Below are 13,597 nucleotides of genomic sequence, written 5' to 3'. Positions count from 1 at the left end.
TACCTTGTAATTTTAAAAAGGTGCAGTTTGTGCAGTAATTACATTACAATTATGTTGTTACTTGCGTTACAAAGTTTCTTCAGTTATCTGAGCTGGACAGATAGAAAGAAAAAAAAATTAACTGGATTATACTGCTAACACAACTTTGGCTCTGGGCGCCTGGGTGGCTTAGTGGTGAAGCCGGCGACCCATACATATGCCGCGCTGCGGTGCGGGTGGCGCAGGTTTGCGTCCCGGCCTGTCGGCAATTTGCCCGCGTGTCTTCTCCTGTATCTTTCCCCCATTTCCTGTCTCTCTCCACTGCCAACAAAAGCTGCGGTGGCCAAAAATGCAAAAGAAACCAAAAAAAAAAAACACAAATTTGGCTCTTTGTGGTAGCATGCACAGACAGCATGCTACCACAAAGCTATTCAAGAATCCAGAGTCATATTAAAGCTGAGTGTATGCTGACCCGAGCCCAGCAGTCAGACCCAGCAGGTAGCAAACGTGGTGATGAGCAGTCAAGCTTTCAGCATTGTAGCGTCTATTTCTACCGGTACATGTTTCTACAGTAGAATCACTGTGGCGATCACGCTGAACTCTTGCTTTGTGTTTTCAGCTTTCTGTTCATAAGTAAACACTAAAAGAAAGATGGTATATGTGTCTTCATTAGGATAGGGATTTGTGTTGGTGTGTGGAACTGGTAAGTATGTGACAACGCGTTTCAGGTCATTTTACGAAGGAATGCGACAGTAATGTAACGAGTAGGGTTAACAAATTACTTTTTGGAATAACAACCCCAACACTGAGCGTCAACCAAATCTGTTTTATTCTAGCAAAGAAATAGTTCTGAGTAGTAATGAGAAGTTAATAAAATTTCTTTGTGCATGAAGGAACAGAATGACTACTGTCAAAGCCCTACAAAATGGCATGCAGCAGGCCACCGGTGTGTATGTCTCTGACCAAACAATCAGAAACAGACTTCATGAGGGTGGCCCGAGGGCTCGAATTCTCTAATGGGTCTTGTGTTCAGTGCCCGGCACCATGGAGCCCAGTTGGCACTTCCCATAGAATACCAGAATTGGCAGGGTCAATGCCACCAAGTTGCGTCTCAGATTGTCCAGGAGGAGATCCCCCAGGACTCCATCTGTTGTCTCTTAAGAGCATCCCTCAATGTTTTCAGGCGTGCATTCAAGCATGTAGAGGCTGTGCAAACAACTGAGTGCCATTTTGAGTTGCTGCAGAGTTGATGTACCAGCTGTACCAGCTGTACCAGCCAAGTTGCGTTGGTGGACAATTTTCATTTCCATCAAACAATGTGGCATCCTTTTGTTTCTAACATACCCAGTCCATATCAGTATACTGTAGATATCCAGCATGACTTTTTTTCCCATTAAGATCTGATGTGTTTTCAACCTTTTCCTTTAATTTTTTTAACAGTGTATATGATCCTCCTGTATGCACACTTTTGACCTTGTGTGGGTTGGAGAAAATCCAACATAAATTCTAACATTAACCCTTAACTGGCAAGGGCCCGGTGACGGGCCGTTTGTAGTCCCTTTTATATGGCAGGCTAGACCCTCCCATTTTATTGACACGTCATTCGGCCAATCATGTAACTGGCTGCACCAAATCACCTGACAAAGCTACGTGACGCCCTCTGAGTATTATTGGCTCTGGGAAACCCATTTCTTAACATGATTGGCCGAATGAGGTGTCAGTCAAAATGGGCGGGTCTAGCCTGCCATATAAATGCAGTTCATTCGGCCCGCGGACCAGACGCAGCCGATTAATAGGCTATGAAATGGGTTGTTCAGAGCCAATAATAACCAGAAGGCGTTATGTAGTTTTTGTCAGGTGATTTTTTGCTGCCAGTTAAGGGGTTAACCAAATTCTTGTTTTTTTTCAAAGTCATTAAACATGTATACTGTACAATCATGCCACCCTGAAAGAACAGTTCAAAGAAATCATTCAAAACCCCCAAATTACCATGACAATTATGGCCATGATGAGCATATGTAAACTTCTGACCACAATTGTAAATATAACCCAAACAATTATTATTTTTTATTAAATTAGCAGTCAAGAGTATTTGAAAAAGAAAATATTTCTTAGTTTCAGTTGAACCATTTTCCTTTTTATATACCCAGCAGACACACAGACACTCTGGCCATCCGCCAATAGTAACCACATTCCTTTTAGCTCTGTTTTTGGTCTCCACCACCAATAACAACAGCTGGAAATAATCTAGTTAGTCTTGCTGCTAATTGATCCACTACTAAGTGTTTCCCTTTGCTTTCTTTTGATGTGATTGAGCTAAAACAAAAATTCAATAAAATTTTCAGTTCAATTCAAATTTATTTCATTTATGTAGCGCCAAATCACCACAGTCGCCTCAAGGCGCTTCATATTGTAAGGTAAAGTCCCAACAACAACAGTGACAAACCACTAGTAATGACTGTAACTAGAAGTTAGCTTTCTCTGTAAGGATCAGTGATTTCAAACACCACAAAGTTCATTTCAACCTGAACTCCACACATACTGTTACTGTTAATCTGCTTTGAAATTGTCTCTAATAGCTTTTCCATCAGCTAGTAAAATGCTATGTGCTCTGGATGAAGGAAAATTTGTGTTAATGCAAAGTGGAAGCGGGCATGACACGCTCTGAGATGGGAATGTGATAAGATCTGCTGGAGTCAGCCTTGAAATGTAATCCATACAACACCATCACATTAATGAGAAAGCTTTCCCTCCACTGGAAAGAAACATTTATCACCTAGGCAGAAGCACTGATGCAGCATCAGATGTCTTTAACATGAGTAGAGACATGCTGCATATACACTGCAAAAGGCAGAAACATCACTACTGTGGTGAGATTGTGGAAGGAGAAGTCAAAATATGTAGAACTGAATCACTGTAGTAAAATTAAAAGAAAAAAATGAGTAAAGTTGGTAATTAAAAGCAAATATTGTTGGTGATGATGTAAACTAAGCTTATAGTGCACCTAAACTCAAATCCTATCAAACAAGTTAGTCTGACTTAGAAAATGCGACGTGGCCTGATGGCTTTCACTTCTGTGAGTTCTAATAACTGTCTTGCTATCGTACTCAAAGAAATCCCATATCGGACTCTGCCGCTTTGTCCCAACTTTTGCTGTTGCCATTATTTTGCAGACTGGTGCGGTGAGCAGACACACACACAGTGAGGTGCTGTATGGCGCTCCCAGCTAAAACTGCTAGAGTGGAAAAAAATAATTTCATATTAATCCACAAGACTTTTAAATAAACTGACAAATGTGGAAATGGAGGGCATTTTTTCTATAATTTCAGTTCGTTATAGTTAGTTTTGCAACCCACAATACAGATTCAGTTAGTTATCTTTTGTTTCCTTTTAATTGCCATTTTTATTCATTTCAATTAACAAAAATGTTTTCTTTATTTTGTTTGTTTTCATTAACAATATAAACCTTGGGAGCCAATGAGGGTTTTCTGTGGGCAAGCACGCAATCAGTTGCCCACAGAATTCCCTCATGGAAGTCCAAAAGCTGGTACAGGCTCCACATGGGCTTGCCTACATGGGACCCACATGGGTTTTCTATGGGCAGCCCACAGTGGGTTACCCACAGAATTTCCCCTATTGGGGGCCCAAAATGACAAAACTGCCATAGGTGGGGGGGCCTACATGGTATAGGTGTGGGTTTGCCCTGGGTCACACAATCCCACATTTCACCCACAGCTACCCATTGTGGGCCCACATGGGCATGTTTGCTGGGGATGTGATTGGTTATTGTAAGACTGTGCTAGAAAGAAAGAGCCTGTGAATGATACATAGTTCATTCACTCACCTGCCAACTATTTTTTGAAAGTGCCTGTCCTTTCCACGCAGTTACCAAGGTCAACTGACCAGATGGTTCTTGGTAACAAACCTGGTGCATAGAGTAAGCTGTCCAACGCACACCCACAGGGGCAACACAAATTCTAACGATTTGATCCAAAAATAACCCATCACAGTTACACTCATTCTGCAAATAGCAGAAATTCCACTCCTGTCACAGCCTTACTCATTCACTTCCTTGTTTACTTGGTCTTCTGCTAAGTTTACATCATGCTAGTGGAGGCCGAAGGGCCAAATCTTTTTTTTTTTTCCATTTATATTCTTGTAAAACACTCCTAAACTCAACACAGCACCCACACTTGACAGAAATGATTTGAATATGTGTGAAACCAAAATGTCTAAGTCTCAGATCTGGATGGAGAAACTCCATGGTTTCATCAAGCTCTCATCATTGTATAAATAATAAAGCACTGGTCCAAATCTAAAAACCCAAAGACATTTAAGTGTTTCCCATAATCACACAATCAAAACAAATCACAATTTAAATATCAGAGAAGTGATAAAAGCAGATCAAAGCTAAGAGGATGAAAAGTAAAAATAGAAACATAAAACAAAATAAAACCATCTTTAGGTGCAGTGTGTGTGTATAACTGTGACCCAGAGGAGAAAAAACTTAAAATATAGAGATATCAAACCTTGCAGAGGTTTTGAAAAACTTATTATTACATTTCAGTGCAGGGAAGTCTTATTGTGTTCTGCATGTGTGCATGACCCACTTTCAATGTCTCTAAGAAAGATGAAGTAAAAATATGTACAATATGTACAAATATGGGATAAACATGAAAATGTATCCACTGAAATAACATCAGTCGTCTCACCTGACTGCCAGTTATTTACAACAATCCCAAAGGTATTAACATTTATTGTCACTCTTTCTTTTTAGACTTTTTACTGACATTATCTTATTTATTTATTAATTTTAAGAATTTTCCTTTCATCTAAGAAGCATCTGTACAAGCCTGGCAGTGGTAGAATGTTATGCTACTCCATAAGAAATAACCTGGATATAAATTAAATGAGCACTGATTCAGTACAGTGGATTTACTTGTATTTTGTAAGTGTTACAGTGGGGGAATATTTATTTGATCCACTTCTGAATTTGTAAGTTTGCTCACTTAAAAAGATAACAAAATTAACAGTCTCAAATTTGTATAGTAGCTTCATTTTAAGAGAGACAGTTATTGAATGAAATATGTATTTGATCCCCTACAACCCATCCACAATCCTGGTTCCCACAGACTGCATGTGTGCTACATTACAATCAATCAATCAAGCAAGCAAGCAAGCAATCAACAACAGATAATCCTACTCTCAACTCATTGTGTGTATAAAGCACACCTGTCGACGGAATCAAATTTGTTCATTCCAACCTCTCATCCACCATGGGCAACGCCAAAGATCTGTCAAAGGGCATTAGGCACAAGACTGTGGACCTGCTACAAGACCATCAGCAAGAATCTTGGTGAAGTGATAAATATTTGTGAGTTTACTTCGGAAGAAGAAAAAATATAAAATGACTATCAACTGCCCTCAGTCTGGAGCTCCCTATAAGATCTTGTCTCATGGGGTGAAGATGACCCAAAACTACACGGGAGGAGCTTATTAATGATCTGAAGGCAGCTGGGACCAAAGTCGCCAAGAACACCACTACACTGTAATGGATTGAACTCTTGCAGTGCCCACAAGTCCCCCTGCTCAGGAAGGCACATGTACAGGGCTGTCTTAAGTTTGCAAGTGAACATCTAAATAATTCAGGGAAGGCTTGGGGGAAAAGTGCTGTGGTCAGGTGAAGGCAAAATTGAGCTTTTTGGCATCAACTCAACCCACCACGTTTGAAGGAAGCAAAATGCTGAGTATGACCCAAAGAACACTGAACAGGGCCATGTACCATAAAATCTTGGAAAAGAACCTCCTTCCCTCAGCCAGAACACTGAAGATGGGTCATGGATGGGTCTTCCAGCATGACAATGATCCAAAACATACTGCCGAGGCAGCAAATGACTGGCTAAAGAAGAAACACAATAAGGTGGCCTAGCCAGTCTCTAGAAAATCTGTGGAGGAGGTGAAGCAGCCAAGAAACTTAAGGGATTTAGAGGAGTGGGCCCTCTTGAGATGCGTGCAAACCTGGTGACAACTACAAGAAATGTCTTACTGTTGTGCTTACCAGCAGCGGTTTCTCCACCAAGTCCCAAGTCATGTTTTGCTCAGGGATCAAAACTTATTTCACTCATTGACATGCAAATCAAATTATAACTTTTATGTCATGTGTTGCTTCTGGATTTTTGGTTGACACTCTTTGTGCTAATTTTAAAACTGATGCTGCAACATGTTTCAAATTAGCAGTGAGTAACAAGGTGTAATAAGACATCATATATTCCAGTCTGATTGAGCCTCTGCACACGAGCCTGAGCAAGCACAATCCACAGAGACCCATCTTGTAACCCACAGGTCTCAGAGAATTCTCTCCATCATCCCAATGACACATTCCCAATCCCAATGACTGATATCCTTAGTCCCCCATGACTCTGAGCTGTTTTGGAGGACTGGGAAGGACCCAGACTCCAGAGCATGTTAGCTAAATGCTGTTGTGCTGATTAAAGATCTAGCTGAGTGTCTGGAGAATTAGTCATTGTGGGTTCATTTTGGCTTATATCCTCAAAATGGTCAAACAACAAAAAAGTTAATTTCCTCCTCTTGCCAGACAATGAGCCAAAATACAGCACCAAACAATAAAGAATTTAGAGAAGAAGTCGCTATAATAATATAGATAATATAGGTAAAAAGTCACCATCAAACATTAACTTCCAGGAAGCATAATCTTCCTGAAAAGCTGAACATGTTGCCTGGCTAGTCCTCTAATCTAAATTGAAACCTTGGTAGTGACAGAATTAAGATGACGGAGGAAGCAGGAATCTCACCAGTGCTGTTCCTGTCACTGGGCCCCGCCACAGATGACTCCCCCTGCTCTCCTCTCCTGGTCTCTTTCCATCTCCCTGTCCTCCTCTCTCCTCCTGCCCCGACTTGCTCCTGGCCCTCAGGGCCATGGCTGGCATCAGGTACTGACTCAAAGGCGCTCTCCTCATCTTCATCTTCATCTTGGGAGGAGAACACAGTGCTGCTGGAGAGCCGGTTACTCTCCACCGAGGACAGGCGGGTGTGGCTGCAGAAGCGGCCCCTGCTCTCATAGCCCGAGTTGCTATAGCACGAGGTGCTGTAACACGAGGTGCTGTAGCACGAGGTGCTGTAGCAGGTGGTGTCACAAAACTCGCACTCGTTTTCATCCGGAGCTCTGTGGGTGCTGCCGCCGACCCTCCTTCCTCCTCCATTGCTGGAATCTCCCTCCTCACTTTCTGGGCATGAGGGAGAAATCCTCCTGACTGCTGCATGGCCTCCTCCAACCCCCTCACCTTCCAACAGTTGATTCAGCTCAGAGAGGCGCTCAATGGAGAGGCTGCGGGGCAGGGAGCGTCGGCAGCAGGGGCCCGGACACCCCAGAACCTGCAGGAATATAATGATACAGATGTTTTATTATGTACAGCAGGAGAAACATCAGTGGGTTGGCCATTCAATATCTTAAACTGTAGAATGGGAACAGGATTTATGCTGCCACAGCTTTCTAAAATGAGCATACTCATGCACAGTGTGAGTTCAGGGAGGCTATAAAGTCAAGCTCAGGTGCAATCCCAGCAGATGTCAGTGCTAAGTGCCAATTAACTATCTCATAAAGGGCACGCTATTTAAGCTCCTTTCGCGGCACATCTGCAAACTGCTTTACAACCCATCTCCACCCCATTTCTTTTCATTCAATATCTAACGTAATCATCGTGTGGAGGTCCAGAACAGAGCCATGCTATCAAAAATAAATGACTGCAGATGGAACACTGCCCCTGACTAAAATGATGTGTAGATTAGATTTATTTTAATTGTTTAAAGAAAATTTACAGCTGTTGATCACTTGGACAATCTGATTAGTAGTTCAGCATTCAATACTTAGCTGGGGCTCCTTTGCCATGAATTACTGCATCAATGTGTGTAGAGTGGGAATACACATCTCATCCCTTAAAATACACATCTGAGGCACACAGCTCTCACAGGGAGAAGCGGTAAAACAGACACATAGTGTCAGACAATGGATAAACCGAGGGGTATAAGATAAATGAAGAACATTTAAAATGATGAATCATGCACTGTTACTCTAGTAGAGTCCAAGAATTAAAATGCGGAGCTGGAAATTAGAAGAGTAGGTGCCCTTTGACCTTCTTTATATCTGATATCTGCTACCTCTCAAATTCTGCACTAAGCCCTGTACTACAAAGAAGGATTTTGGGATTAGCAAGATAACTCTGTATCTGTGTGTGTGCGTGTGTGCGTGCTCTGCACCCAAGATTGCTAGCTGATAACTTAGCGCTCTATCCTCTCATCCAAATATGGTCACTTCTGGCTCAAATATGGTAGCGGCTGAAATGGTCACTTGGGTGGGTATCATCACAGCTATGCTCGCTGTGAGCTTTACTAAACCATGAACAGAAAAGATGCAACTTTGTGCTGGAACATCTATGGGCTTGCCACAGTGTAGAAGACATAAAAATTACAGCAGCTTGAAAGGCTAACCGGGCTTGCATGCTATATCTGCTAAACTCCAGCTTCAGATTTGGAGTGCGGCTCAGGAGGTAGAGTGGGTCATCTACCAATTGGAAGGCCGGTGAACTGTTTGTCAGTCTGTATGTCAACGTATCCTTGAGCAAGACACTGAACACAGAGTTGCCTCGATGCATCCACTGGTGTGTAAGTGTGTGCGCGAATGTTAGACAAAGTGCTTAGATATGGAAAAAAGTGGTAGTAAAAAAATGCTCAGAGTAGAAAAGTGCTGTTTAAGTACCAGTTCATTTACTAAAAAAATTCATTTATGGAACCAACGCCCTTGAAAAGTGACTTAAAGTGACTTCACACCACACGCCAAGAATGATTCAACAGTGGTTTCTGTTTGTTTGATAGGGTTTTCACTGTAAGCTGCCAAATCCTTAAAGCTCATGTGCTCTTACCAGCTCATTACTGGCCATACCTGGGAGGGTGACTGAGATGTATCCTCTTCTTCATCATCCTCCTGCTCCTCCTGCTCTTTGGAGGTTTTAAGTATTGGTGATGTGGCATTTGTTTCCAGAGTGCTGCCCGGATCCTCTCCTTCTCCGCTCTGCTCTTCCTCCTGGCTAGGTGGTCTCTGTTGGGCTGAGGGTAGGCTGTGAAGGAGGTGGTGAATCCGAATGTAGTGGGATCGTGGCGTCTCCGGCTCGCCACATGCCGAGGCAATCACCGTCTCCAGCTCTGACACTGGAAGGGAGCAGGGCCGGTTTTTACGGCGTGAATGGGCATTAGAGTTGTAGTTTGACAAGAGAGACTGGCAGGAGCAGGGCTCACAGCTTCTTTCTCCTCCCTCTCTCACCTCCTGTGGGGCCCCTTCCGCTGGGCCTACGGGAGCCTCCTGGGATAGAGCGTTTTCCTCAGTGGGAGCCTCCACATCCGCGGTCTCATCATGAGTTGCTTGTGCTACAGGACAGTCAGACTGTGGCTCTGACTGTGCTTCATCCACAACCTCTTCTCCTTCTGCTACAACCTTCTCCTCAGCTTGTGCTGCAGTCTCCTCTCTCTGCTCCTCCTCTCCTTTCTCCTGCTGCCTCTCCTCTATTCCCTCTACCCCATTGCCCTCCTGCTGCTGCTCAGAAGAGTCTCCATCCACCTGCTCCACCTGAGGCACAGTAGTCAGGGGCTCCTCCCTCACTGTGGGCTCCTCCTCCACAATTCCTTGCTCCACCTGTGAGGTCACCTCACCCTGCCCCTCCTCAGCAGGCTGGATATCCTTGGGTGCGGAGGGTGCTGGAGGTAAGGCCTCAGGGTCAGGAGGAGCATCCAAGGGAAGATCTGGCATGTCGGGGCCCACACTCAGTGTATCATCATCGGGAGCATCAGCAGCATCAGCAGCATGGTTGACATCTACAGCGTTTACAGGGCAGGCTGCCTCTATGACTAAAGAGACCTCCTCATCATCTAAGAAACACAGAAATGTACATGTTTTCATCACAGTTTAACAAACTCATTTTTGAACTTCTCAACTGTGTTGGTGCCTTTTCTAATCCACTTATCTGACAAATAACACAGCCCACTATGTGGAACAGCTCCTTCAAGAACTGTCTGTCTACTATTTGTTATTTAGCACTAACTGGCAGATATGTGCGTCTGTGTGACTGAACCACACAGTCTATGGATGCAGTTTGTTAACCAAGCTTGTTATCATTAGCATAACTTAGCACTCCACCTTCTCCAAAATTAGTCACTGCAGGCTACAAAGAATGTAAAATAGTCGAGGCCGAAATGCTAATACTGAGGCTTATAAAACACAATGGGTAACATGATGGTGACTATTCTCTTTTATGGTCAGTTTAACACCGTTCAGATTTTAAACCCCACTGTCTTCTGACAAAATCACCATAAACATATGTAATGGCTGTTTTATACTTAAATGTAAAATTATCACTTGGAAAGAATGTTTGAAGCAATAGAATGTCTTTTTCTGACACATAGTGTTGAGCCTCCCTGTTGTTGCTGCTATTCGCTGCTTCATGACTTCATTAGCAGAGCAGAGTGAGCAGCGCCAGCAGCAGGAGAGCAAAACCTCAGATGGAGAACCATCTATAGAATTCTCATTCTGTGCTGTTGTTTCAAAGTAACCAAGGAGCCACTTGATTTAGCAAAAACCTGCTAAGTTGGGTACAGTAATGGCTGCTAAGTTGAATTCTTGGTGGAAATTACTGTGACATCTACCACGTGCCTGGGTACAGCCCTATTGAGAAGACAACATCCCTTTTTTGAAAACACAGTTATACAGGTTCTATTTGAAGGCAGCAACTGGCTATTATAGTTGTGTCAGTATATCATCATTAGCTTAAAATTTTATGTCATAGAATATATTATAGAGTAAAATAATATCCAGCATATCCACTACTCAAATCCAAGTCATTTTCAGTTTCTTAAATATACTAATTTAATGTAGCAGGTCACTGAAGTTAAGCTTCTCCAAAAGATAAATTGTCTGTCCATTCTACTTTATGGTATTATGCCTGGTGTACCTGGGTGGATGGAGGAGGTCAGCTCAAAGCGGAACTGCAGCTGACCACAGACATGATCTGTAGGCAACCTGCGACCTAAGGAATAACTCACTACTCGATCCCTGGAGACAGATGCACAGAGACAGAGGAGGATTAGAAGAAAGAGCATGTAAAATAAAAGCTGAGGAAGAGAGAGGGGTCACATTGGAGAACTGAAGAAAGAAAAATATATATATCATAAAATAAAAATAGCAGTTACTAAAATCAGATTGTCACATGACATTTAAAGCATTTACAACCACCCACATCATTTATCTCATCGACTGCCTGTGTGGGCCAGTTTATGTGGGGGAACTTCTACAGCTTTACAGGTTATATCACTGCGCAAAAGCCAAATCTTGAGCTGATGCCACCCTGCAGCATTTTTTTAAACAGAAAAACCTCATGAATGTGGATGCCAAGTGTGTTTTACCCAATAGCATGTTTTTCCAGCAGCCTCTGGACAGGGACAGAGAGCTTCCCCAGGAAGCGCTTGATGATTGGTCGACTCTTAGCAAACTTATCCTTCACTTCGATCTCCAGGACATCAGTGGGTAGAGACACAAAGTTAAACCTCTGAAGGAACAAACAGAAACAGAGGAGAGAGCTCTGTGAAGATTAAAATCACCGGACTGGGTGGATATTTACGTGTTCAATAAATAAAAATTGAAATTATTTTGGGCAACCCTTTCTTAAAATGACTTTAGTGCCTCAACCCAAATATAACATTAAATGAAATACCAGAAATGGCCCAAATTCTTGCTCAAACGTGCCAATTCTTTGCTCGAAATGACTCAAACTCAAAGCCACACACCTAAAACCAGGCAACCCTTTAAGAGACCAGAGTCAATGCCAGCACATCGATCCACATGATTCACCCACATAACTGTGAAACTCGTCACATATGTGTATCTGCATTTCTAACAATGTGAGGCAAAGAATGAGGAAAACGATGAGTGGAAAGTAACAGATGCCTCTGTACAGCAAGGCTCACAAATCACAACCATGTAACTCTCAGTTTACTCATTTGCCAATTGGATGCTCTATTTTTGATTGAACCTGCAGTCTTATTCAAACATTTTCTGACAGTTTAGTCTACTTAAATTAGGGTTTTTCCAAAGTCAGTTTTACTTTGTATAAAATAAATAATCCCCCTCTCCCATTCTCCGTCTCCCCACTGTCTCTTTGGGGGGTCTGATCACTGTCCAAGCTTCTTATATGGTGCTTCAGAGGAACCTCAACTGTCCAAATCCGCCAAAGCTTTTTTTTACGCTTACCAAGATAAAATTCAGAGGGAAATACTGAATGCAGCTTAAAGCTCTTTGACACATGCTTCAGAATTTCTGGCACTAAAACTTTAATGCCAAAATGAATACTGGCACAAACTTATTAGCTCCTTTAATCCAAGAATATCCATAATGGGACTTCCCATCTGCACTGTAAACCCAGATAAGTTGAATCTACTTAAAAAAACCAAGGTAACTCGTTGCCTTAAATCTTTTAAGTAATGAAACAGTTCATTTAACTCAGCCTGTTAACTAAGCACTACTCTATTTCCAATTGAACTAAATTGTATGTTCTAATTGACCAAACTTATCTTTTATAGTTCATGAAAAAAATAAAAAGTCTTTTGATCAATCAATCCCCCCCTATCCTTTTCATGGTTGTGTGAGGGTGGGGGGGGCTAGAGCCTATCCCAGCTGACAAGGCAGTAAGATGCAGGGTACACCCCATACAGGTCACCAGCCTGTTGCAGGGCTGACACAGACAACCATTCTCACCTGTGGGCAATTTAGAGAGACCAATTAACCTAACTCCAGTAACTGCACGTCTTCAGATTGTGGGAGGAAACCCACACAGACACAGGGATAACATACAAACTCCACACAGCAAGAGTCCCAGGCTAAGGTGGAATTGAACCCAGACTATCAGATAGCTATTCTAGCTGTGAGGCAGTAGTGCTAACCACCACGCTGCCCAGTAACACAAATATTTTTTACAGTGTTAAACTGTGTCTGTTTAAATTTGGTAAATAAACATGATAAAACTCAGCCCTGCTGAATGCTGGTACATTAACATTTACCAATAACATTTGTCCATGGAACAATAAAAAACTGTACGAGAGAGCGTTGTGAACAAAAAACAAACAAAAACACAAAATGTCTTCTATTCCAAACAGCGAGAGGCCCGGGCCAAGCTGGAATTGAACCCAGACCTTCTAGATGGCATTCTACCTGTGAGATAGCACTGCGAACCATTGTGCCACCATGCAGCTGTGCATTAATCCAGTCTATTTAAACTGGTATAAACTAGATTTTTAGCATCAAAACTTGACGATATTAAGTTGTTTGAACTCAAACACATGATTACAATAAGATAGACCATCACAAAGTACAGTCTACTCAGCATTAACAAGTAATGTTCACATTCTAGGCAATTTTAAGTAATATGAACTCAATATTTTTAAGTGGAATCAAAATCTGGGTTTACAGTGTGGATTTATGAATATTATTCACATGTCAACACAAAGACCCCCCCTCTCCTTGTCTCTGTCTTTGACCTGCACTTCAGAGCTGCTCTAAATG

At 42.3% G+C, this 13,597-nt stretch overlaps 1 protein-coding gene across 1 annotated transcript in view; it reads right to left on the bottom strand.

Annotated features, from left to right (window-relative positions):
* Nucleotides 1–13,597, bottom strand: part of hecw1a (HECT, C2 and WW domain containing E3 ubiquitin protein ligase 1a) — a 79,727-nt gene that overhangs the window by 30,815 nt on the left and 35,315 nt on the right. Inside the window, exons 7-10 of the mRNA XM_030756604.1 lie at nucleotides 11,446–11,588; nucleotides 10,995–11,095; nucleotides 8,936–9,915; nucleotides 6,792–7,371 (exon numbers count right to left, since the gene is read on the bottom strand). Coding sequence (XP_030612464.1) covers nucleotides 6,792–7,371; nucleotides 8,936–9,915; nucleotides 10,995–11,095; nucleotides 11,446–11,588 — 1,804 coding nt within the window. The remainder of the gene's footprint in view (nucleotides 1–6,791; nucleotides 7,372–8,935; nucleotides 9,916–10,994; nucleotides 11,096–11,445; nucleotides 11,589–13,597) is intronic.

Source organism: Archocentrus centrarchus, chromosome 20 (assembly GCF_007364275.1).
Source record: "Archocentrus centrarchus isolate MPI-CPG fArcCen1 chromosome 20, fArcCen1, whole genome shotgun sequence".
Classification (NCBI taxonomy): Eukaryota; Metazoa; Chordata; class Actinopteri; order Cichliformes; family Cichlidae; genus Archocentrus; species Archocentrus centrarchus.
This window is presented reverse-complemented; position numbering and strand designations above follow the sequence as displayed.